Raw genomic sequence first — 24795 nt, forward strand, 5'->3', positions numbered from 1 at the left:
AAGGTTTTATTCAGGACAGGGAAGCTGCTGGGTGAATGTTTTAAACAAAGCCAATGGAAAGGGAGCTCCTAAACAGGTAAAAAATATCACTCAACAACAGATGCAGAAAATCACTGTTTTGTTTTGGATAATCCTTGATAGCATCTCTTCTTTTCAATTTAACTCTTTTACAAAAGGAAGATGTGGACGTTCTCCTTGCAGTTGGTCAGATTTTGGCTCTAAAAGAAAGTTCCAGAACAATGCCAAGGTGGAAGGTGAGACAGCTCACAGTTAGGGCTGAGAAGCAGGGGGTGTGGAAACACTGGCTTTACAGTCTAGCTGTTCCCCTTGCTTCCCCCATCTCCATCTCTGCTTTCATACCCCTGGTTCCATCATGGTCAGCTAGCCTATTTCTCTTTCCTGGTCATCCTATGTACCTAAGATGTTTGCTCATAAGGGCACAGGTAGGAGCTCTTCCTAAGGTATTTGCATGTGTAGCCCTGGCCACGAGGCAGGTGCTCATGGGTCTGTGACCCCTAGAAAGGCCTGTCCCTGATATCACCACCTCTTCTTCTTGACTCTTACACCCAGAGCTTGGGTCCAAGGAAATGCCCTGGTTTACGGAGTAAGACTAGGAATCAACTTTAAAAAGATTTTTCAGACGTTTCCCCAGATGTCCCAATATTATTTGTTGACTAACCCATCAATATCCCACAGCTCTGAAATGTCACCTGTATCATGTACTACGTTCTCATGTGTGTTGGAGGTCAGTGTTCTGTTCCACTAATCCATCTGTCAGCAAATGCCTATCAGTCTCAGTCTTTGAATTACTGTAGCTTTAAAATACGTTTTTAATGTATCATATGGCTAGTTCACTGTCATTCTTTTTCACAATCTTCCTGTTCTTACGTGTTTATTTTTCTGCATATTTTAGAATCAGCTTGACCATTTCCCATCCTAGCTGCTCCCTCAAACCCTGTTTGTATTTTCAGTAAGATTGTGTTAAAATTGTGTATTAATTTAGGAAGAATGGTTATCTCTATGATATCAAACTTTTCTAGCCATTCAGACCTTCTAAAGTATTTGAAGCCTGTCTTCATATAGAAGGAATTTAAATTTAATCCTAAATATTTTGTACTAAGATGACTTCTTCCATTGTATTTTCTGAGTGTTACTCATTCATGTATAGAGAAGCCTTTTTTTTTTAACCCAACCATTTCAGTGAGTTCACTCACACCTTGTAGTATTTTCAGTCAGTGATGTTATCTGCCCATAATCAGTTGTTTGTAGGGCAAAAAAGATTCCATTGCCCAAGAGTCACTTCACCGTACCCACACACATCCACAGACGTCTGGAATGATGACAGTCTTCACATCTATGCATTTATTATTTAAATTTTTTTACCTTGAATTGCGAAATATTTCAAACATACAGAAAATTATCAAACGTCGGCATGCCTGTCATCCAGGTTTACCAGGTATTAATTTTTGCTACATCGCTGTCGTCAGAGCTCTTTTTAAACAAATCCCTGATGTAATACTGCAGATACACCTAAAACCTCTCCACCACCATCCCCTTCCTCCCGCTCCTTCCCAGCATGAGCCCTGTGCTGAGCCTGGCGTCTGCCATGCTGCACTCACTCCTGCATGTGTCCACAGGCTGTCTTGCTGTTCTAAAAACGTATGTATGTTGTATGCAGCTGTCAGAGTTGTCCTGATTTAAAAGTAGTCAACATACGCCCATTATGAAAAATTCCAACCTTTATAGAAACTTCTGGGTGAGTAAGTCAAAAGTGTTCCATAATAATCACTTGAAGAAGTCCACTCTTCACAAAAAGGTGGACCATTTTCCAGCCCATGCTGCCAGGTTGCATGGAGGGAACCAAACGCTGGCTGAGCTGCTCAACAGAAGAATGCCTTCCAGGGACGAGTGAGCGAGGGATTTACTTATCACCATACCCTGTTCTCTAGGATAGTTTTTTTTTTTTATCTTGTTAAAAAAAGAAAAGAAAGGAATCTCAACAAATGTTACTAGGACTTTAAGTGGGTTTCAACAGGGAGACCCATCGCTGTCTACACCACAGAGCAGCTGACTGGTAGGGAGAGGAGCCTCTGGTAACTGAGCGCGCACAGGACAATCAGAGGAAGTGGACATATAAACTTCGCCATGTGAGGAAAGGTGGCTTTTCCATTTGCCTCTTTCTGAGCAGTTTAACTTCCTAATTACATGATCCAAATTGTTCCCGAGACTATGTAAACCATATGTTTGTTAAATGGTGGAAACAAACACGGGGAAGTCTGATTAGCATCAGCTTCCCTCAGGAAAGGGGTCAGTTCCCAGCCCGGCTGAGCTTGCTTTGTGCTTACTGGGCACGGGTGGCTGGCGGAGGCAGGGACGCGGTTTTAAAGCGCTGCGTCTGACTGTGGCTTCTCCCCTTTACCTTCTGCTTAAGCATGTATTTTAACAGTGACCCTGCTGTATTAACCTGAGAGACAGAGTAGGGGCTGGCTGACATTAGGAGAATGGATTTCATTCAGTATTTCGCGGATTCAGAGAGGAGAAAAATACTGTTTTGAACCTTTATGAGATTAAGCATGTAGGTGTATGTGCGTGTGTGTGAGTGTGTGTGTGTGTGTGTGTGTGTGTGAGCATGAACATTGTAGCAAGAGTGAGCTCCTCCTCAGTTTTATCCCATTGGGTTTGAAGAACAGCTGAAGATAATCAACATACTTGACAATGTTCAGCGAAATCAAGTTTTTTTCTATTAAATTCATTAAAGGAGTAGAGAAGTTGTAGACATTACTTATTACATAATGAAGCAGTTCACAGGTCTGCATAAAATCATGATGTTGGGTGACACTATTGAGTCAGTTAAAAAAAACAGCAAACTTGTTTCCTGCGTCGTATTTTGGATACAGAAGTCAAAACAGTGGGAACGTTCAGTGTTCAGGCAGATCCAGTGACCCAGATGTGCAGATGTGTGGAAACCGATACCTTGAGTGAACTCACGTAGCTGTAAATCAGGTCGGCGGCTGCTCTTCTTTGTCCCAGCTGGACGTGTGACAACAGGCAGGAACTGGGTCGGACGGTCACCCTCGTTCCTGATGGCGCTGCAGTTGTCATGCCTTACGAGAACAGTGAAAAAACATTCTATTCACTTGTCTGCTTGTTCTGTCTCTAGTTACCCGCCGAAGACAAAGATTTAATGCATCACTGAAACACACTAGCTGGTATTGTTTGTATTCAGGCAAATACTGGGGGAAACATGAACTCTGAAAATTAAGAGAAAAAAAAAGACTTACCTTGTTTATTCATATTCATTTAGTTTCCTGTGAACCCTTGGTCTTGAATTCCACTGGGGTAATAGAAGTGAAAACCACTTTATGGTGAAGACTTTTTGAATATGAGTCATCTTGAGTGATGGCTCTATAGCGTGTAGATTTCTTTGCCTTTTATTTCTTTGGGAATACAGAGAATGCGTATGCAGTGTCACTGCTGAGAGCACTGCCTAACTACCTCATGTGCACAACATTTGGGAGCCTGGATTTCTCTGGCTGAAGCAGAATTATTTTTAACTGGAAATGGGTAACTTTAACTTAAAGTTTAACTTTAAGTTAAACTTGTGAGTTGGATCAAAAGAGTAACTTGGAGGTGCAGACGGAGGACAGTAACAAGGAGGTCCTCATTCATCTGGTTTTCCCTCTTGTTCTTGATGCTGAGGTTTTGCTTTTTTTTTGGTTTTATCCTGAGTCCTGGGCTATTACATCTCTGTCTGAGATATCTAGACACTGTTAAAATCTTCACCTCTGTATGGTCTGGCCACTCAGGATGGCTGTCCTCTTGCTCTCTACACGGCCCCTGCTGGACCAGTCCCTGCTTCACTTCGTCTTACTCACATGAGCGTGCTCACCTCCTGCCCCAGCTGGTGACTGTTCTCGTCCTTAGGCCAGAACGGCTCCACCTGCTAGTTTACTAAAGGGAAACATCTGCCCTCATGATGGTTGTTAACCTGAGGGGCTGTGAGGGATGTGCCCCAGCTGCTGGTTTCCCGGATAAGACACGAGCCTGCCTGATGTCATTTCCCCCTATGAACAGCGCCTCCTTCTCGCCTTAGCACCAAAGACTGCTGTCGTGTCCTGCCTGCCGGCTGCAGTCCATGCTGGAGTGTTGCTCCTGGACCCTTCTGAATGCTTGAGACCCCCTTGCCAATAAACCACTGACGTCTCTGGGCTCTCTCTTGGGGCTCGAGGCCGGGCAGCTACAAGACTTGCAGGCCTGTGAGGTGCAGCCCAGTACTTGCTCTGTCAAACTCTGACTGCTTAGTTTCTGGTAAACATGGTCTTTTAAAAATATAACATTACTTGTTTGTAAAGGGTATTACCCTGCTTCCTCCTTTTGTAAAAATCTCATGGACTTTGAGCCTTATTTGATATGAGATATATTTTATATATTCTGAATGCAGTTGTGCTGGCCTGTAGGCAGTCTCAGGAGAGCTTTGGAGATGCTCTTGCCATGAGAACTTTCAGTTAATACAGATTATTACCCTAGCAACAAATAGCCTTGACCAAAAGGCAGTATTTTGCTTTTATAGATAATATAACTGTGTCCCGGTTTGGGGAGGTGGAGGGGGGAATCTGTCAAACTAAATTTTTAAAAAGATTATATAAAGTTTTTAAAAGAGTTACAAGGGAGTGGTTGACAGGCAGATGCCACCACTGAATTTGAAAAAAGTCTAATAAATCTTGAGTAAAATGGCCTATTCTGAAATTCCTAGTAGAAGTGAGCACAAGGATTTTTCTTTTCTCTTTGCTGCCCTGAGATCATACATTTGCATTATTATCAAGTAAGGTAATTATCCAGTACTGTTCCTAGAATACGTTAGAATGTATTGCATGGTCATTCCTTTATCCAGTGGTTATTACTGAGCTCTGCCATGTTCAGCTGTGAGGGTGCAGATGCAGAATAGAGGGGAGCTGCGTCTAACCAGGGATGGGATTTGCCAAGAGGAGTTATGTGTGCAAGGAGTGATTATTACTAGGTGTCAACAAATTCAAGTTGGATAATTTAATAAGCATGAATGAGAGACATGAAGGGTTTAAGAGTGGGGAGACAGGTGGTGGAGTCCGTGGGTTGTAGGAATGGGGGTTAACGTTGTTGGGGTTGAGATTTAGGAGAGGTGAGTCGGACAGACTGGCGGTGCTGGTTAGATGGTGGTGTTTGACGAGGATTACAGGCAGGTGGTGACGATGAGGTCAGTCACCGGAGAAGAGGGAGGTCAAGGAACTGAGAGGCCGGGTAATGGAAGGATCTGCTACGTGGAAATTCAAGAAAGTAGTAGTGCTGGAGACAGTAAGCCAGCAGCTAAACTCGTGAGTGAGGATAAGGCAGGATCCAGGGGTCTGGAGCTGACTGTGATGGTGGCCTGGAGACTGATGGCATCATTTCTAGCTGAGGACTGTCTGGGAGGAGGAAGCGATCACTGTCTGGAAGAAGTAATGAGACTCAAGCAGGCAGAGAGCCTTTAGCAGAGGCTGTGTTCTCTAGGAAGAGCCAAGTTTCTGTTAAGGCAAAAAGGTTTAAAGGGAGAATTTGGAGATGAGAATGTGGATTTAGAAGAGTTTGCTGGATTCCCTTAGCGAGGTGCGTTTCTGGAGGATGCAGTGGAAGGACTCAGCACCCAGCCGAGGGGCTCAGGGAGATGGGGCCGGATCAGGCTCGCTCACAGTGCTATGGGGTGAGCGTGCCTCCAAGGGAAGGAAGAATACCCGGGGGTCTTGGGCGGAAGCAGGGGAAGAGGGCCTGGCGGGGTCAGTCCTGGTGGTTTCAGAAGCAGGTGGTGAGGCTGTGCCCGCGGGAAAGAAGGGTGGGGTGGGCACCTTGCCAGAAGCACGCAGACCTCCGGGGCTCTTCTCCCCTCTTGGGTCTGGTGGTTCGGAGGCTGGGAGTGCAGCCTCATCACCCAGAGTGTGAGGAGGTTTGAGATGCCCTCTTTACCCTGCGGACAGAGGTAAGACTGGGGAAGTGTAACTGTCCTGGCGTTACCACAATGCGTGCGTGTCTCACTTGTAACAATCCCAGGATGATGTAAGATGAAACCTAGAGGGTTTAATCATTGTTTTTAATATTGCTTTTATACTTAAGATACAACTTAGTGTATCACGGAAGAACAGTAATTAATAGGTTTAATTTTGGAGGGTTATATTGATTCATAATCAGATATAATTCAAAATCCAATTCCTATTTTATTTATTTTTAAAGACTTTTTTTGGAGGGGGGAAGGTAATTAGGTTTATTTTATTTTTACTTCTTTATTATTTTATTTGTTTATTTTAACAGAGGTACTGGGAATTGAACACAGGACCTCTTGAATGCTAAGCACACACTCTACCACTGAGCTACACCCTCCCCTCTCCAATTCCTGTTTTAAAATAAATCACTCCCTCCCTGTCCTCCTTCCCTCCCCCACCACTTTCCCCAGAAATGTGACTTGAAAAATGACAGTGTCACAGCCTTGTCCCCTGAATTACACGTGTTCTTCCCTTCTCTTTACAGTGAAGAAAGTTACAATGTCAATGATTATTCTTTAAGAGATCAGCTACTGGTGGAGTCTTGTGACAGTTGGGAGCTTAATTCTTCTCCAGGGAAGAACAGTTCGACGATGCTGTATTCCAGACAGAACTCTGCCATTCACCTCTTCACGCTGACAGTCCTTAGTAACCACGCGAACGAGAGAGTGGAGATGCTGCTGGGAGCTGAGACGCAGTAAGTAATGCCAGGAGAGGTTTCAGAATCTCTGCTCTGGGGCTTCCCTACCCAATTACCCGTGGTCCACAGACTCCCTGAAAGCTGGAAACAGTACCTCCTACTTATTTCTTTGTTGAATGCCTGTTACGCACCAAACAGAGTTGGGTGCTTTATACTGATGCTCGTCTTTTCCTTGTGATGCTCTCAAGTCCTGAGAGGTGGACAGTGTTACTTTTGTCCCCATGAATCCTGATGGATGCACTGGACTTCAGGTAGTGTGGTTTGATGTTTAAAAGTGGCTTAAACATCATTTCATTTTAATCATTGATAAACATATGACCCAGGAGCCCTAGGAATATGACTTACTGCTAGTTTGATTCTAGGCCGTAAGTTTTCTCAGCCATGGAGTTGAAGTCATTTTTCAGTCGCCTACCGTCAACCAGACAGCAAAGAGCCCGGTGACTTCTGTCCAGAGATCCTCAGTTTGGGGACACATGTTGGTGAATCTTCTTTCCCATCAAGCGTTTATGCAGACGCAGAACAGTCATCGTGTCTGTACTGCAAACCAGCAGTTAGTTCGCAGTCTGCCTCACACGCGATGAACGGAAGGGGGCTTAAATTTCAAGGCCACCCTCCCGATTTTGTTGACTTAAAGATGGTTGACCAACTTGTTTGGAAACCAGAAACCTGCTCTTAGAACACTTACCACAGGCAGGTGTTATGGTGGGTCAGAGGGTGGGCAGTGGAGGGAAAGGAGAAGTTCCCTAATTCCTGGTCCTCTGAGGCTCCTACGCCATCTCCCTCCTATGTCCCCGTGCTTCCCACAGGGTGTGATTAAAACAGATCAGCCGCTGGTCAGTAACAACTCTCAGACTGCAACAAAATCCTAGCAAAAGTCAACATGAAGAGAGGATCTTCACTTTTTTAAGAGTATTTTAACAGGGTCCCTGGATCATTGAAGAGAGACATGAAAAAAGGCACCACATAAAACTAAATGGTTGGTTCATGTTTTGGGCCACTAGAAGTAGCTTTTCAAAGGGGTGAAGAAAACCTAGAGGGCTGGTGGATAGAAAGCTATTTGAGATTTAAAAACAACCAAAAGGGAGTATTCCAAATGCATGTGAGAGCTCACTGATGGAATGAAGAAAAGGAGTGTCATCCTATGTGTCCGTTTGTAAAACAAAGAAATGCCTCTTCCTCAGGTCCCAGAATTCTTCTAGAAAGCTGATGGGAAGCCCTGCCACATTCCAAGGATGCTCCTCCGTGTTTGCCCCGGGGAGGGCACCTTAGGGGGAGGAGTGGTCTGTGCAGGAGACACACCCAGGACCAGGGCTGAGGAAGGCATTTCTTCGGCTCTAAAGATGATTAAACCCCTTGGCTGTGAAGACGGATGGACTTCCTCTGTTTGGGGAAGCCACTATTGAAAAAGAGAACTGAGTGTCTGAGCTTTGGATCTTAAAGGATTTTAAGGATGAAAAAGTCTTAAACACTTTGGAGATTAGCACTTGCCCAGACGTTCTAGACAATTCTCAGAAAGAGATTTTCTTTTGTCCTTGTTAGTAAGGGAGAAAGTGTTGTTGGTTTCACTTTGTGTTTTCTTTTTCTCGGTGTTTATCGGGATTGTTTGTTCTTTAAAACATATCAGTGTAACTTTTCCTGACTGTCTCATCCATGATTTATGTAATCTCTGCCGCTGGTTTCCGAGATTATTCCAGGAGAGTAGGCAGTAAGCCGGCAGGTCCAGCTCTTTCTACACTGAGGCTCCATCTGTCTTCCTGGGACGTTCTGTAGCCTTTGTTCCACCCTCTTGTCGTTTGATCTTGCGTGGACTGAATGCATGTTCATTTCCTCAGTCAGACACGTTCTCAGAATGTCTGGTTATGTCACCCATAAACCCGTAGGGATGACTCATATTTGTCGTTCTTTAATTAATAGCAAGAGAACATTCCAGAAGGGGCAGAGGGGCATCTGTCTCGGGTATGGAAGGAGTGACTCTGTCACTCCCCTCCCCACCACTAACTTAGTTACAGTCGGAAAGGAAATAAATGGACAAATACTTTTAAACATACAAGGCATAAAATATCACTGGTGTTGAAAGAAAATACATGACAGCCAAGACGCACTTTGCTCAAAGAAAAAACTGAGCTGTTTAAAAGTCGAGCAGATTGTTCTGTGCTGTATTTGGAAATGCGCAGGTCAGCTCTGGGCTACCTGGTTTTGAGTAATCAGTTTTGGTCCAGGTAGAATGTTTTCTTTGCTTCTGAGATTTGCACAATGTATAGGTGACTTTTTTAGCTTTTCTCTCTTTCATGGTTTATGTGGTTAAAATGGTCCGCTAGCAATCTAGTTGAGAAAACAAGGTTTTTGACCATCACTCTGGCCTTGAGTAATTGCAGAATCTCAGACCAGTGGCGTACATTCTTTGGCTACTTTTTTAGTGTGAAAAAGAGTGGGGTTCAAAGCTAAATATTTACCTTGTTTGAAAACGTGTTCTTAGCAGAGGCCACGTGGGGATACACGGAATGGAAAATCAGCAGTAGGAAGAGTGTGGCTGTGTGCGCAGACATGCAGCATCACAGGGCAGTGAAACTGGAAGAGCAGAGCGGTAGCTCTGATCACATCAGTGATGCAGAGACACTCACCAAAATGAAATGGGGCAAATGCTTTGTGAGCCTCTGGGACTTGCCAGGCACTGAGCCAGCTACAGAACCTGAGGGAGGGACCCTGGGTGTGTCCCCAGGCAGAGGAGGTGACTGTGCACCTTGGTTTCTTCGGGATCACTGTTGTATTTGTTGTTCTGTCAAAATAAGAACAGCACCTACAACTCTGACTCTCCAAAGCGTCCTGAGACAGTGATGTATGTGTATGACCCTAATCGGAGTGTGTGGTCCATCCACTCCCTCGGTTTTTCCCCAGATGTGAGACGAGACTCACAGAAGTGAAGTGATTTGCCTAAAGCCACACAGGAAGTGAGTTACTGACAAAGGTGGGACTAAACTTGACCTTCCTGAATCCAGTGTTCTAACACCAAATTTTAGAGCTTCTTACCGAGAAGCTGCCAGCCAGGGGACTGTTCCACCCGTACCCTGCTGCTCAGCTTGGCCTGTGCTGGCTCTGGAAGGGAAACTCCAGGAAGCCACTTGCTATTAAATGTGAGAAACTACTAAAACATGCAGTTTTTTTTTTTTTTGAGTCCATAGACTAAGTATCTGGGGGTGATATTTAGGGCATCATATGGTTTCAAAGATTTTATAACAGAATAGGTGAACAGATGGTGCATCCCCCAAATTATTTTCCACTTGAAACTTCCTTATTTTTTGCGCCTGTGCCTGTGTTTTTCCCACTGCCTGGAATGCCATTCTCAGAACTCCTTGAATTACCAAATGTCTCATTCTCAAGAGCTCTCGCCGTCTTTCCTCTGCAAGGAAACCCCTCGGTGCTGCTCCTGGTGTTCTTGCCCCTGAGAATTCCGAGTGTCTGCTGTGTGAACCACTCCTGTTAGTTCACTTTTCTCCCCACGTTTGCTGTCTCGCCCGCCCTCTGCTGCGCTGCTCCGAGCCCCCTCCACCTCTAAGTCTCTCCTTCCCTTTACAGCTGCCCTTCTCGAGAGAGTAGCTTTCACGTCTCCCTGTTAACTCAGTGAATTCTAGTTGAGCACTTGTATCCTTTCAGGTGCTGTTCTAAGTGCTGGGATGTGGCAGTGGACAGACAGTAGAGACTGGGTCCCGCCCTCTGGGGGCTTCTGTTCCAGGGAATAACTTATGTCTGTGTGCCCACAGTGAGCTGGGACATGGGAAAGCATTTCTTCATCCAATTTTAAAAGTAAGTGCAGTGGAGACAGTAAAGCCAGGTGATGTACTCACAGTGAACGTTAAGTCCTAGAGGTGGGGATACGTTCTCTGAATTAGCTGGGGCAGGAAGACTTCTCTGAGGTTACATTTGTACTGAGCCCTGAGTGACTGGAAGGAGTCCACCTGTGAAAAAGTGCGGGCAGTGGTCCAGGCAGAGGGCACAAGCGCTAAACTCCTAGGGAAACGAGTTCAAGGCCGTCAAACTTGGCTTGAGCATAGTGAGACTGCCTACGTCAGAACAAGCCAGGGAGAGGGTATGTGATGGAGGGGCTGATGGAGCCAGAGTGTTTCTGCAGAGCTATTCCAGTGTGGTCTGTGGGCTGCCAGTCCTCAACCGTTACTGGCTTGGTTTGAGGAACACAGTTAAAAATATATAGCAATTTGACATTTCTGCAGCACCAAAGCATGTGACTGTTTTAACAGTCACTCATTTTTATTTTATTTCTGAGTATACTTGGTCCACAGTGGACTGGAGCAGGGGTCGGGGGGTGATGAGGACCAGTTCTTCACCCCAGATAGTTTGAGAAGCACAGGTTTAGAGCCTCACAAGCCAGAGTGGGGAGTTCCATGGAAGACTGGTGTGGAGGCAGGAAGTTTCAGTGGGGAAGGCAGTTAGGGTCCTGTTGCATCAGTCCAGGGGCATCCTGATGGTGGCATGGGCTGTGGTCTACTGGAGGAAACATTACATTGTGGAGGCAGAGACAGTAAGACCAACTTACGGATTGGATGAGTTGAGGTGGCTGTGGGTGAGAGAAAAGAATCGATGATGCTTTGGGTTTTTGGCTTGAGCAGTGGACGCCGTCTGTCGAGGTCTTCCTTTACTGTCTTCAGTATGGCTTCTTCCTCTGCCACCCAGTGGAGGGCGCTCTGTCAGAAGATGGGCAGTGGCTTCCTGGGTACCGTACCCTGCTGTCTGGTCTTCCTGTTTTTACCTCTAATGTCGTTTAATTTTCTCGGCCATCCAGCTCTCTCAGGCTAACTAACCCCCTTTGGAGATTTCATCTGTGTGCTCTTCATTTTGCTCTCACGTGGAACCATTCCTCTTCACTGTCCCTTCAGAAATGCAGCCTGCCTGGAACCAGTCATCACCATGACCCGCGCATTTCTGTAAATGGTACCCTTGGTGCTATTTCAAGTTATCCAGTCTGGAGAATTGGTGTCATTTCCAATGCTCCTGGATCTGAACAAATCCATCCTGGACTGGTTCTTCCCTTAGGAAAGTCTTTTGCATCTTTCCACATGTTTCCCTCCCCCTGCCTTCTTCCAGGACATCCCATACATCCTTTATCTTTTGAACCACCCTCATAGCCATCTAACCTTTCTCCTTCTCTCCAATCAATTCTGCACCGTTTTATTACTCATTCCCACACTCAGCTCCAGTTTTGTCCTTGTCTCACTTTCTACAAAGTAGGTTCCCAATAAGTCTTTTTGGAATTGCCTCACAGTTAATATAATTAGCTTTTCTGTATCCATGGCAAGGTAGACTAGTAGCCACATGTAGGGAAATCCTGCTTCCTGAGCCATCTCTGTTCATTGTTGTTGTGCTGCTAGGACAAGCTTTATCTAAATTCCACTTGTTTTTTAGCCTTTCTATTAAGGATATGGTTAAGCTTTTTCTAGGATGTAAGTCTAAGCCATGCTGTGTTATATCTATTTGTTCGTTAAAGATCTTAAGTCATTGTATTATTAGGGAGACAGTAGTCTGTGAAAAATACAGAAGCTCATCCTTTATAAAAGGACAAAGGAAGAATGTTTAACTGCTGTCACTTCTTTTCCCTCTGGCCTTTCAAGAGGACCGCTGGAGCCCAAGAGCCCCCTTTGTCTGCCTTCATTAAAATGAAGCCCAGACAGCTGCAGCTGGCACCAAGCGAGGCTGCGGCAAGTGGCGTCCTTGGCCTCCTGCGTCCGCCGTGGAATGTGGATGGCATTTGGGTCCAGCCTGTGCAGGGGTGAGGCATCAGGACATGTTCAGCAATGAACTGCAGACTTTCTTCAGCCATTAGATTTAGTTTTAGGATATAATCACCTGAAACTGTAATCAAAGGTCCTTTTCAAAATTTCTCTCTCCCAGAATGAACTAAAAGCCTAATGAATGTGGCTGGTCCTGTCGGCCATTCAGCGCACCCATTCCCGACCCTTCTGATAAAGGGGCATTGTTTGCAGGCCGTCTTTTGTGCTCTTCCTGCCTCTGTTAATGATTCAATTACCAGGAAGTAAAGAGGATGGGATAAATTTGTAGATAATACATCTGACATACTCTTAGACTTCATCCTTTAAGGAAAATCCACAATGTAGAGATGAAAATTTATGTGGAAAAAATGTATTACAGGAATCTACATCGAGTACTCTACATTTGTACAGTGCCTTTAAACAGATTTAATCCTATATGATCCTCGTCACTGACTCCAATAAAAGGAGGGCAGGTGATGGAGTGGGTCTTTCTTCAGGGAAACAGGTAATTACCCACTTGAGGTAAATGCCAGGTTCTGGACCAGACTAGGTCTCATGAGCTGTTGGAGATGATAAAGAAGAGACAATTGACTTAACTATGCAACGTGTCACAGAAACTCAATTCTAAAACTCTTAGTGGGCTAGGGGAACTATTTTGCTTTGGCTGGATTTTTTAAATTAGTCACTGCCACTGGTGTTTAGCTTTCTCAGGGTTTGTCGCACAGCATCCTCCAGGACTTTTTTTTACCTTGTGGGTTTCCTTTCATGGGTCAGTTTATTGAACTGGACGTGTGACAGAGCAAGCAAAACCCAGTGTCTCCACAATCCTAGGAAGGCTCAGAGGACTTTCTGTCCCCAGTGACCATGGGTATAGGAGTTTCAAAAGGAACCACGGGTAAATTTGCAGGCTGTGAGGAGGAGCACAGAAGGTATCTGGTCAAATGCCATTTTTAGAAGGATAAAAGGAAGGTTAAACAGCAGCTGAGATCTCTCGGCTACTATGGAAAAACCAGGGAGACCCCCTTGTCGGGTAAGCCCTGGGTGGGCGTTCGTCCCCTTCAGTCTTACCCGCTGTCCTGCCTCTCGGTTCCAAAGCCTGCTTTCCACTTTCTCAGTCTGTATCTCTTTTCTAGCAGATGCCTGTAATTCAGTGAGACGTCCGATTTGGCTGTCTCTTCGATCTGTGCCCAATTAAGTCTAAACCTCCTGTGCTTACTTATTCATTTGAGGGACGGGACAAGGTGCTATGACAGCTCGCTCCTGAGCAGGGAACTGCAGATGCAGCATTTCCTGCCACGCACAGAGAAGGCTGCGTTTCCAGCTGTTTATGTTAAAAGGGTCTCTTTTCAACCCAGCTTCCTTTCTCTCTCGGTCGAGTGGCTTTTATGTAGAGGGTCCACCCTGCACTGCACGATGTATTGGATTTTGCGTGTGTGTTCTGCTCTGTCTGCTCCTTCACAGTGAGGGCTGTGAAGAGCAAGAGACCCCGTTGTACTCACTTGGCAACCCCAGCCTAGCACGGGGCTCCCGCAGGGACTCAGTGAACGGTGGGTGAGGGAAGGCGGGTCCGGAGCGCCCTGGAAGCCGACGTGCCCCGGGTCGCCATTAGTGCCGCCTCGCTGACTCTGTCGCTGCGTTTGGGCAGAGGGAAATCTCAGTGAACTGGGCATCGGAGGATGGTGAATTCGTGTTGATTGTCTCATACTGTCCCTGGAGAAAATAGCTGGCTTCGCGTGAGCCTCGGCTTGACACCCAAGTTTAATAGTGGGTACGTCTATGCCCTGGTTTTGTTGCTGTTGTTGTTCTTAGTTCCATTTTATGCGGAGCAAGTCCCCTCCCGGCTTTAGAGATGCCGTGCTTTCTGCCTCTCGATGGGAGGGAGCTCCTTGGCACGGCTCTCGGAAGCCCCGGGTAATGTCGTGCAGTTTTGATGGCATCTAAGAGAGGGTGGGACTGACTCAATTGAAGCCATTTCAAGAAGCGGCTCCTTTCAGCCAGGCAACAAGGAGTGTCTTGTTCTGTCCTCTGGAGTCCCTGTGAGGGGCCGCCGTGTCTAAGGGATGCCATTAGCTTCCAGGCAGCATGCCACAGGAGCGAAAGATTTCATCTGGACTTCTGGAAGCTGGCTGCGGGGTGAGGCCCCCACTAAAACCGGCCACTCAGTGCCAGAGACGTTCCACGGCCGGGGGGTCCCACATGCAGGACGGCGGCAGGGCCGTGTAAAGACGCCGTGGTGAGCCCGTGATGAGTCTTACGAGTTGTGTACGGCATACAGAGACGCACAGGGCTCTTGTTAGGTTACTCTCGGCAAACAGCTCTTCATCCTTAAGATACTGTTTAGTTTTCAACTGCCTCTGTGCTTTGGGAATTCTAGTTGAGCCTGAATTTAAAAAGAGATCTTACGCAACAGAGAGATATCAAAGATTTAAGTGTTTGCTTGGGATTATTTTAAAGGAGGTTGTGCTTCTTGTTCTTATAAACCATCCTAAAGCCCTTTGTCCTGTATCAGGGAGAGAGTTTTTAAAAGCAAGATGGTGTCATCAGTTTCTGTGTAAACTGTGTGTATTACTCCTTGACACACCAGCTCCACCAGGGCCCATCCCCATTTTCTTTTAAATAAGTCTGTCTTGCAGCAGGCTGCAGCTTCCGCCCTTCCTGCCTTCCCTCGTTATTTTGTAAGCACCTGCTAGGGAACGCTACAACACTGAGTCACTGATCTCCGGCTGCCTGGCTTATATTCTGATCTTACCACTTAGCAGTTTTACAGTGAGCAGTACTCCAGACTTGAGCTTTGTCCTCTAAAAAGGGTAGAAATAATAAAGGTAGTATTTTCAAGATTGTTGTAAAGATTAGATGGTACTCGCCAAATACAAAAAAGTATGGTACCTTGCACATACGTGCTCCCTAAGACTATTTACAAGACCCAATTTCTGCCCTTGGGGAGTTTATGGCCCAATCAGAGAAACAGACAAGGTGATAAAAGATTGGGGATCAGTGTGCGATGAGTGGGAATCTTTTATCAGAGGTCAGCATTTATTGAACTTCTGTTGTGCGCAGGCAGTGTTCTAGAGGTAGTGTGGTGAACCGAGTAGGTAAGATGCCTGCCTTCAGGAGGCCCACAGCTGCCCAGCGTGTGACAAAGCTGTGCAGAGGGGAGCGTGGGGACAGGAGCATCAGGAAGGGATGGGGACGGCAGTGTGAGTCATGCATCAGAGGCCATCTGGAGGAGGTGAGGCTTGTGTTCTCAATACTGAGTGGATATCGTGAACAAAAGCAGCCAGGTACAAAAGCACACAGGATTGTATGATTCCATTTTCATCGAGTACAAGACTGGAAGAACTTGTCTATATGGTGGAAGTCAGAACAGCAGTGGCCTTGGCGGGTGGTTACTGGATGGACAGGCACAAAAGGGAACCTCCTGGCACGTCTGTATCTTGATCTGTGGCACGGGTATGTGGGTTTCCCTAAATACTGAGATCTGTATGCACTGTAGCACAGTGCTTTAAAATAAAACAATTTGAGATGGTGATGGTGAGTGGGCAGAGCTTGCTAAAAACAGAGAGAAGGTTGTCCTTGAGAGTGAGAAGAACAAATAGGAAAGATGTGAAACAGTGGGAGGCGTTCCTGACTGTAAGAAGTCTGCTTTGCCTGCATGGAAGGACGGGTGCACGTCAGGGCGTGAAGATGGGGTGACAGTGAGACGCATCTCTCAGGTGCAGGCCGTTACCAGGGGTAAAGGCACCCCTTCTTACGGAGGTGGAGTGGCGGGGCAGACGCTGACCTTGGTTTGGATAGTTAATCTCGGAACTTCCTCCTTCAGACGGGCTCCTAGGACGCCTACAGGAAATGATGGATGTCAAGTGCTGTATGTGCCGTGTAGTGTGTTTAATAAATGCTTCTTAAAAGATTTAAAGTGTGTACGTGTGTGTGTGTGTGGTTTAGTTAATCACAGTCCTAACGCTTCCAAATCAGAAACTCGGGGTTACTGTATTACGTAGTGCTTGCTTATCTGAACCTTTAATCCTTTTGTTAAATAATTACTCTGTTTCATGTAATTATAGCTGAATATTGTATAAAAAGTCTTGGTTTTGTCCCTTAAATTTTTTTGGCTGTAGTCACTAAACCATTTTAAGCATCTGAGAACAGTCAAAGAATGTCTGTTTCAATAAGGTTTGTATTTGGCAATACTAGTTGTATGAGTAATGAAAGAACTTTAAATGTCAGGTTTCTCATTTTTTTCAAAAATGGTTTGAGTTTGGAGGAAAGGGAAAGGAAGAAGTGGAGAGAGACTTAGGATTTTTTTTACTTTTCTGAAATGTTAAACATGAGATTGAGAGTAGTAAATCTTTTTGTGATTTTGTTATTGTAATCAGCTCTTTATTACATGTTAAGTTGTCATATGAAAAATTCCATTTAATCCCAAGCCAAATTCATTTAGAACTGTTTGACCGTGACTCGTTCGGGGCCTATTTTAGATTGTTCAGATTATCATTTTTAAGTAACTCTTACCCTTGTTTTGAAGGCCAGCTGCTTACCTCTCTAGAGACTCTCCCCTGTTTTGGAGGAATGCCTTGGCATTCTCAAACATACTTCATTCTGTGTTTGAGCACCTTGAGTCTCAACTGGCCGTGTCCTCTGTGTTTAGGAGTGAGCGGGCCCGCTGGATAACCGCCCTAGGACACAGCAGTGGGAAGCAGCCTCCAGATCGAACCTGTAAGTACCTGGAGGGCCATCCACTCTGGAACGTGGAGGGGCTCTGCCCCCTGCTGGACACTAGTGGACACATTATTATTATTAATGGTTAACCATCACCATCCCTGCTTTGTGAGTTTCCTCCAAGGTTTCCTTCCTGCTGCCCTGCAGCAGCACTGGCTGCTACCCATTTGGAAGTCAAGGGGTCTGGCTTCCAAGGTGCAGTTCTCTGCTGTGTGAACGTGGCAGATCACTGCATAGCCTTCCTGAGCCTCATAAATCACCTGCAAGTCAGGTGCATCCTTACCTACAACACGGGGTTATTACAGTGAAGGTTAAGTTAAATTGACATTGAAGGCCCCACTTGTTCTGGAAAGCTCTTAAATCTCCAGCTGTTTGCTCATGGGCAACAGTAGCATGTTTAAACCTCCACAGTGATGGTCTGAGTCTAAGCTGAAATGTACTTTTAACCTTCAAGAAAATTACCCTTTCTTTTGACCTTTTTTAGTCAAGTAACATTTAAAAAAAATTGTATTAACAGTAAAGGGTGCTGTCATGTGCTGCGCACCTGAACTCTGATGTGCTGCTGCTTTGGATGATTCTAGCTGGAAGGCCAAGTCCAGAGAATCAGGGCAGCAGAACTGGATATCCTGGAAGACTCAAAAATCAGCTTTAAGTTCAGAGTCAAAGCTAAAGTGATTGTGGTGAAAGTTCCCTAGAATCAAGTTTCATATTAAAAAAAAAAAAAGTAATAGGTCAGCCAGTAGCAAGTCACTGAAGTTAAAACTGTTCCGTTAAGGTTGAGCATTTGGGGGAAAGTCTAAAGTGTTTGTTTTCTAACTTCCGGTTGGAGCTCCTTTTATTTCTAAACTTCTTTGACAGCTTTCACATGCTGCTGCTGTTGGGCTGGGGGAGTGCCCTGGACAAGAGCCAGGAGAACTGGATATATTTTTGATTTTATCCTCAGTTGCATGGCCTTGCCACATTACCAAATCTGTCTTGCCTCAGTTTCCCCAATGCACAAGGGCTGTTTTCGAGGGGATTCATGTATCATAAAAGGCCTCTTTTGATTCGATTCTGAGCTCCTAAAATTCTAAAGCTATTAGCCAAGTAAGGGAGTTCCTGGAAAAGATTTTCTGCTTCTTTTTAGAAACCTACCTTGTTTCTATCTGTGCCTGGCTCTGAATTGCACAGGGGGGAGAAAACAGTGAATGCAAACTACTGATTTGTACCTGTCTTGCTCTTCCTCTGCTAGTTCATCCTGTCCCTTTTCCCCCGCAGCACTGACCCAGGTGGAAATCATTAGATCGTTTACTGCCAAGCAGCCAGATGAGCTCTCCCTGCAGGTGGCAGATGTGGTCCTCATTTATCAACGTGTCAGCGATGGTGAGTGGGAGCGTTCTTAGGGGCACTGATGGTCCAGCGTGCAGGGCCTCATTTTGTCCTCAGTGCTCATGACCCTAGCCCTTCTTCAGTTTTCTCACAGGCATCTGCCTCTCTTTTATACTTTATTGCATCTAAATATTTTTGAACAGGATGCAGCCACATGGTTTCTTATTCAGAGGGACCCATGAAAAGTTTTCCTTCTTTCGCACTCTCCCAGTGACCAAGTTCTCATCTCCAGAAGCTCCTCCTTCCTCTCTTTAAAAAAAAGTCATTGACTTGCTACCCACAGCATCATCCCTTGAGACAGCTCGGCCCCAGCTCACACAGTCTCCCAGCTGACTCACTACAGGCTCTCTCCTCACTTTGCATTATCCATGGACCCAACCTGGGGCAGGATGCTGCCATTGAAACTTGCTCATATCCTCCTCCCTTAGAGCTGGTAAGTCAAGATTCATCTAAATACTTGGTGCTCCATGAGGACTCTCCTCTTCCTTGCAGGCTGGTATGAAGGGGAGAGACTGCGAGATGGAGAAAGAGGCTGGTTTCCTATGGAATGTGCCAAGGAGATAACATGCCAAGCTACCATTGATAAGAATGTGGAAAGAATGGGACGTTTGCTGGGACTGGAGACCAATGTGTAGCCTCTCCCATGGTATTTAGTTACTGCACATTTGCACTACATCATGGTGGGCTGGTTGGTTCAGGGCTGGTTTTAATTTTAACACAGCCTATTTGTTAAAAGAATGGAAACACTTGCCTTTAAGCTTGCCAGGTGGTCCTGTTCTCTCAGAGGAACAGCTACTGGATCCAGGTAGCCAAACTCACTTTGTGTACAGCGCTCCTTTTGCAGAAGGTAAACAGGACAGCTGAGCTGGCCACTTCAGGGGTCAGGCAGCCTCAGCTCCTGGTCGCACCATGTTCTGGCATAAAAACAAAACGTATGTAAGACGCTGTGTCCTGGTTTTCTCCAGCTTCACTTCACCCCTCTTTCAATATCGCCTTCATGTGGTTCTTCCAGTGTTAGCAGGGTTTTATGTCTTTAAGGAATGCCCACTTCTGTAAATATTTTCTGCCTCATATTTCAGACCTGATCCTAATGCTGTCTTCATTTCAGGAGGAACTGGTAGAGTTCTCAAGGTGAGCTAAGTTTTTCTAAATCTTTCCCTGGGAAAGAGAAATTGACACTTGAATTTTTGCTGCCTCTTTCCTCATTAGAAGGGAAAGTATGGAGTCTATAAGATTTTTTTTTAATCCATCTCACCCAATATTGGTCTTAGATAAGTATAGCCTAATAAAAACTAAGCTACTCTAACAACATAGAATTTAGATGGTTCATGCATGTAAGAAAATCCTAAATCTAGGACAGAGGTTCTACTTTTAAAAAATAGTCCCCAATGAGCTGGTAAACTGACGTGAGGCTGATTTGCCTTCAAGGTTTTTGACTGTTCTCCCATTTCCAAAAGGAAATTGGCTGAAACACACTTTTAACAATTTAACGATCTCAAGGAAGATAAAATTGGGCCTTAAAAAGTATCAAGCCAGCATGGTACCTAAATGAAACATAACATTTTGACCTTAATGGAAACTCCGTATGATTTGGAGCCTCTTTTAATGGCAGGTGTCTGCAGAACTTTATTTCTCCCACTAGTGCCAGGAGAGAGAAAAGTCATTGTAATAGTACATACATTTCGTAAGGAGGGAATGCGGGTTTGGGAGACTTAGGGAGATGGAGTGATGGTTCCTGGCAGCTACGTTCCCTCTCTGGCTACTCCGTTCTCTTCCACAGAGGGGGGCAAACCTGGCAAAGGAGGGTACATCAGTCAGGGACTCAGAGCCACGTGTGACATGCCCCAGATGCTGTCTGCCAGCCAGTTACCTGCTTGTGAGTAACGTGGCAGAAGGGAGTTGAGTGTGCCAGGCTCGCATGCTCTGTCCCGTCACCACAGCACTGAGCCCATGAGGGGGGCACCTGTGGCCTCCTCCGTGGATTGCTCTTCTTACCTGTGCACACATTTCTGAGCTCCTTGAGGGCTGGGTCAGTCCGTCAGTGAAGAACAGCAGTGGACACATAGCAAGCGAGGTCTCGGGGCTGGTAAAACAAGAACTCTTGTTTCCTCTTTGATGTCAGGCCTTTTAGAGGAAAGGCTAACAAGTTATAATCTGTGATGTCATTTAGGAAGGAAGGTAAATGTGTTGCTTGCAAAAGGATCATTTCGTATTATTTTTGCTAACAGCCTGTTGAAACTAAAAAGCAGTTATGCAAATCCTGTGAATTAATTTATAAGTAGAGATGTTACACAGTTCTGGAAATATGTGCATCTTATAAGTCAAAGCCTATTTAGCAAGCAAGTTAGTACTGTTGTTAGATGAAGTGTTTTACGGCAGACATTAACACTCACCGTGTTCCCTTCTGCCGTGAACTGTCGTTTTTACATGACACAGTATTGTTTTTCAAACTAGTTGTTTCTATGAATAGCTTCTCTGAACTGTACAATGACTTCATTCAGTGACCTGTGGAGAACAAAAATACTCATCTGTGTCCCAATGAATTGAGACTGCTTGTACACTTTTGACAAATATGTGAATTTATAAAGATTTTGTATATACGTGTTCTTTTGTGCTGGTGTGATTTAATTTGCTATAGGATGTGTACATTTAAGTATATAGTTGGCTGAATTTTTGGCCAAATCAGAGCCCTACTCAAAAGGTGTCTGTAGCTAACACTGAAGGTGTCTGATCTTTCCTCTATGGGTTCATGCTGGCCTTAGGAGCCTGGAGCATTTTTAAGAACTGGGCCAAGCTGTTTCTTCTCATAGTTTTCACAGAACTGCATGACTGAATAGCTTACCTCAAATAGTTCATAAGCACCTGACTGCTGCCGACCCCTGCACGACACCTCCTCACTGACCCCGGCTGCCTAGCACCTGGACCGGGTGCTCGTGCATCTTGGTGGAGGACAGAGAGAGAATGACTCCTCCTGCATTAATTTTCCTTTCCTGCATAACACGTTTCCACACAGTCAGTGGCTTAAAACAACACTCATTTATGATCTCAGTTCTGATGGCTTGGCTGGATTCTCTGCTGAGAGTCTGAAAAGGCTGAAATCGGACTGTTGGTTTGACTGCTTTCAAGCTCACACCTGACTCGCAGAGTTCTGGCTGAGGCCCATTTCCTTGCTGGCTGCTGTGCCAGGGGGACTGGAGGGGCTCGTGGCTTCCAGGGACTGGAATTCATCGCCATGTGGCTCCTTCCATCTTTGGGGCAGCAGTGGCATGCTGAATCCCTCTCATGCTTGGAATCTCTCACTTCACCTTATGCTACCAGCTGGAGAAAACTCTGCTTTTAAAGAACTCAGGTAGTCACATTAGACCCACAGGATAATCTCCTTTATGAACTCAATCAACTGATTTGGGTCCCTAATTAGATGTGTAAAATCCCTTCGCCACGCAATTAACACGATCACAGATTCAACACCAAGGAAGAGATCATGGGATCATCTTAGAATTCTGCCTACCACACCCTCTGTAAAATCTTAAAATGCTATTTAGTTACCCAACATCTCTTGCAGCTAAAATAGAGCCATGTGATAGGGTACATAATCAATGGCCTCTTTGTTGGATTGTCACTCACGCCAGTGATGGCAGAGGAGAGATACAGGGACTGTCATCTCTGGAAGTAGCAGGATGCATCCTCCCCACTTTGGTCCATCATCCTCCGTCCCAAATTACTGGACTTTGGGAAGCAGCAGAGAGGCAACGTTATTTGGATCTGCAATACTAAATAACACAGTTCAGAGTTTAGTGCCTACCATAATCTTTGTGTGAGCTGAGTCCCCCAGGGTTTCCTCTCAAGTGAAGAGATGACCCTAGAGGACCTCAAGCCTCACTCTTCGAGGTTCTAGCACATCGGAGTCTGGACGGAAGGAAACAAAACCTCACTCTGGAAGAAGCTACCATCATCTTAGTTCTGTTATTTCTGAAAAACAAATTCTCAAATGAAAGGTTCAGCAAAAATACTTTGAGACACAACATCTACATACAGAAAACAAAACAAAAAAAACCTGATATACTTACAGGGACTTGAGAGTGAAATCATTAGACAATAAAATAATCGCTACATTTATGGAGATAAAAGCCAAACTTTAAAATGCAATATAGAACTAACAACGATAAGAAGTGAAATAAAAAGAAAAAACAACTAGAAATTATGGAAGTGGGTTTAACACCAGATTTGGTAGTTCAGAGATATTGTAAACTGGAAAAGAGGTTAGAATAAACTCACAGGAAGCATGGAGAGAAGGCAAGGAATGAACTGTGGAGTCTCAGAGGAGAGGGGGAGAGGGAGAGGGAGCTTCGGCAGGGGGTCTGTGTCTTTCTAACCCTGCTCTGACCAGCCGTGGATGCAGGCTGTCTCCAGAAAGTGAAGTGACCCCTTCACCTGAGGACAAGTCCCACAGAAAGCTGATGAGTGACGGCTGTCACATGGTCACACTTCCAGTCCACTGGCCCTGATGGAAGGCCTGGGCAGAAGTCACAACGTTCACTACATGTAGCTATGTCAATATTAGATAAAAAGAGTCTTAAAAGGCATGACTAGAGACAGAGAGAGCCTACAGAATGATGAAAGTTTCATTTAACAAGGAACACAACAATTCTAAATATATTCCTCTAATAACATAGTTTCAATATAAATAAAAGTTGGCAGAAATGAAAAATTAAATCCAAAGTCATAGCATGAGACTTTAACACACCTGTCTCATGTGATAGGAAAGACAGATAAAAGTGTAGAAGTAGATAAAAATCAGTGGAAGTAGATCTGAAGGACAACAATAGGCATAAAAAAGGACATGCTGCTGCAGTTTCAGCGTGTACATTCTTTTCAAGCACAAACAGACTCTTTACAACATTTGACTATTTCCTGGGTCATAAAACAAGTTTCAACAATTTTAAAGAACCAAAGTTATACAGAGTGAGATCTTTGATTACAACATAAGTTGGAAATCAATAACAAAAATTAAGAAATATCTAAACTTTAACCTAAATGTAAGGTGCAAAACTGTGAAACTCCTAGAAGATAACACAGGAGAAAATCTAGGTGCTTTTGGGTTTGGAGATGACTTTTCAAATATAGCAGCAAAGACATGATCGATGAAAAAAAATTGATAAATTGAACTTCATTAAAAGATAGAATAAAATAGACAATCCACAGAGGAGAAGGAAATCTTGCAAAATGTATCTGATAACAGGATCAGCATCCACAATATACAAAGAACTTTTAAAACTCAGTAATTAGAAAACAAACAACCCAGTTAAATCACCAAGGAACTACTCTATTAAATGAAAGCTTTGCCAAAATGAGTTTTATTTCCCACCAAGCTGCCTTCATTGTGTGAAGGTAACATATTCTGCATGGACTCAGAAATACATCATTCATTGTCTTAAAAAATTACTTGAAAAATCATACCAGACCATCAAGACATGAATCACATCCTACCTAGAAAATGGGCAGTCACAATTTAAAAGACGTTCCCTTACTCTGCAGGCCCGGTGGGACCCTGACATCTGTGGGAAAGGCCGGCTCTGCAGCGCTTCCACTTCAGCCATCCTCCTTTGCCCCCACGCCTTTACACCAGAGGTGTTTTCACTCATGCCCTGCTGTTCCCCTCATGGTGGATGTGCAGCACCTTGACATCATGACCACCTAGAACTGGTGCTATTTATTCTCTTCTGGCACTTGTAACAGTGACTTAACACTTTACACTGAACTAGCCAACTGAAGATTGGCACATTTTGCCATTTTCTAATCAATGAACTTACGATTTTCTGCACCTCTAAAATTCAAAAAGAATAATCCCCTCTCTAATCAGATAAACCCCAAAAGTCCCAACTACTTGATACAAGGCGGAAAATCACAACATATAAGTAAGTATACGACCAAGACAGCAAGTAAGCACATGAATACACTCATCACTGATCACTACAGAAATACAACATAGAACGACAGTGAGCAATGACTCCACATCCACTAAAGGCCAAACTTAAACAACAAAAAATACCAAAGTACTGGTGAGAACCTGAAACCCTTGAGACCATAATATATTGAGGATAGGTGTTTAAAATGGTACCTATCCTCACTCTGGATAAAATGGTACACCCACTCTGGAAATCAGTTTGGCAATTTCTCATAAAGTTAA

At 44.7% G+C, this 24795-nt stretch overlaps 1 protein-coding gene and 1 long non-coding RNA gene across 3 annotated transcripts in view; one reads left to right on the forward strand and one right to left on the reverse strand.

The window, feature by feature from the left end:
- The window catches only part of ARHGEF26 (Rho guanine nucleotide exchange factor 26), a 117712-nt gene extending 96503 nt beyond the window's left edge, over positions 1-21209 (forward strand). For both annotated transcript variants that reach the window (XM_006202826.4, XM_015237997.3), the window contains exons 12-15: positions 6532-6741; positions 17170-17237; positions 18498-18602; positions 19101-21209. In XM_006202826.4, the coding sequence (XP_006202888.2) occupies positions 6532-6741; positions 17170-17237; positions 18498-18602; positions 19101-19243 (526 nt within the window). In that variant the 3' untranslated portion in view covers positions 19244-21209. The remainder of the gene's footprint in view (positions 1-6531; positions 6742-17169; positions 17238-18497; positions 18603-19100) is intronic.
- Positions 1348-20374, reverse strand: LOC140696036 (uncharacterized). The gene is made up of 3 exons (XR_012071976.1): positions 20288-20374; positions 19360-19522; positions 1348-3104 (listed from the first exon to the last, which is right to left on the reverse strand). It is a non-coding gene; the product is annotated as an uncharacterized lncRNA (long non-coding RNA).
- Positions 21210-24795: the final 3586 nt, after the last annotated feature.

Source organism: Vicugna pacos, chromosome 1 (assembly GCF_048564905.1).
Source record: "Vicugna pacos chromosome 1, VicPac4, whole genome shotgun sequence".
In the NCBI taxonomy this organism is placed as follows: Eukaryota; Metazoa; Chordata; class Mammalia; order Artiodactyla; family Camelidae; genus Vicugna; species Vicugna pacos.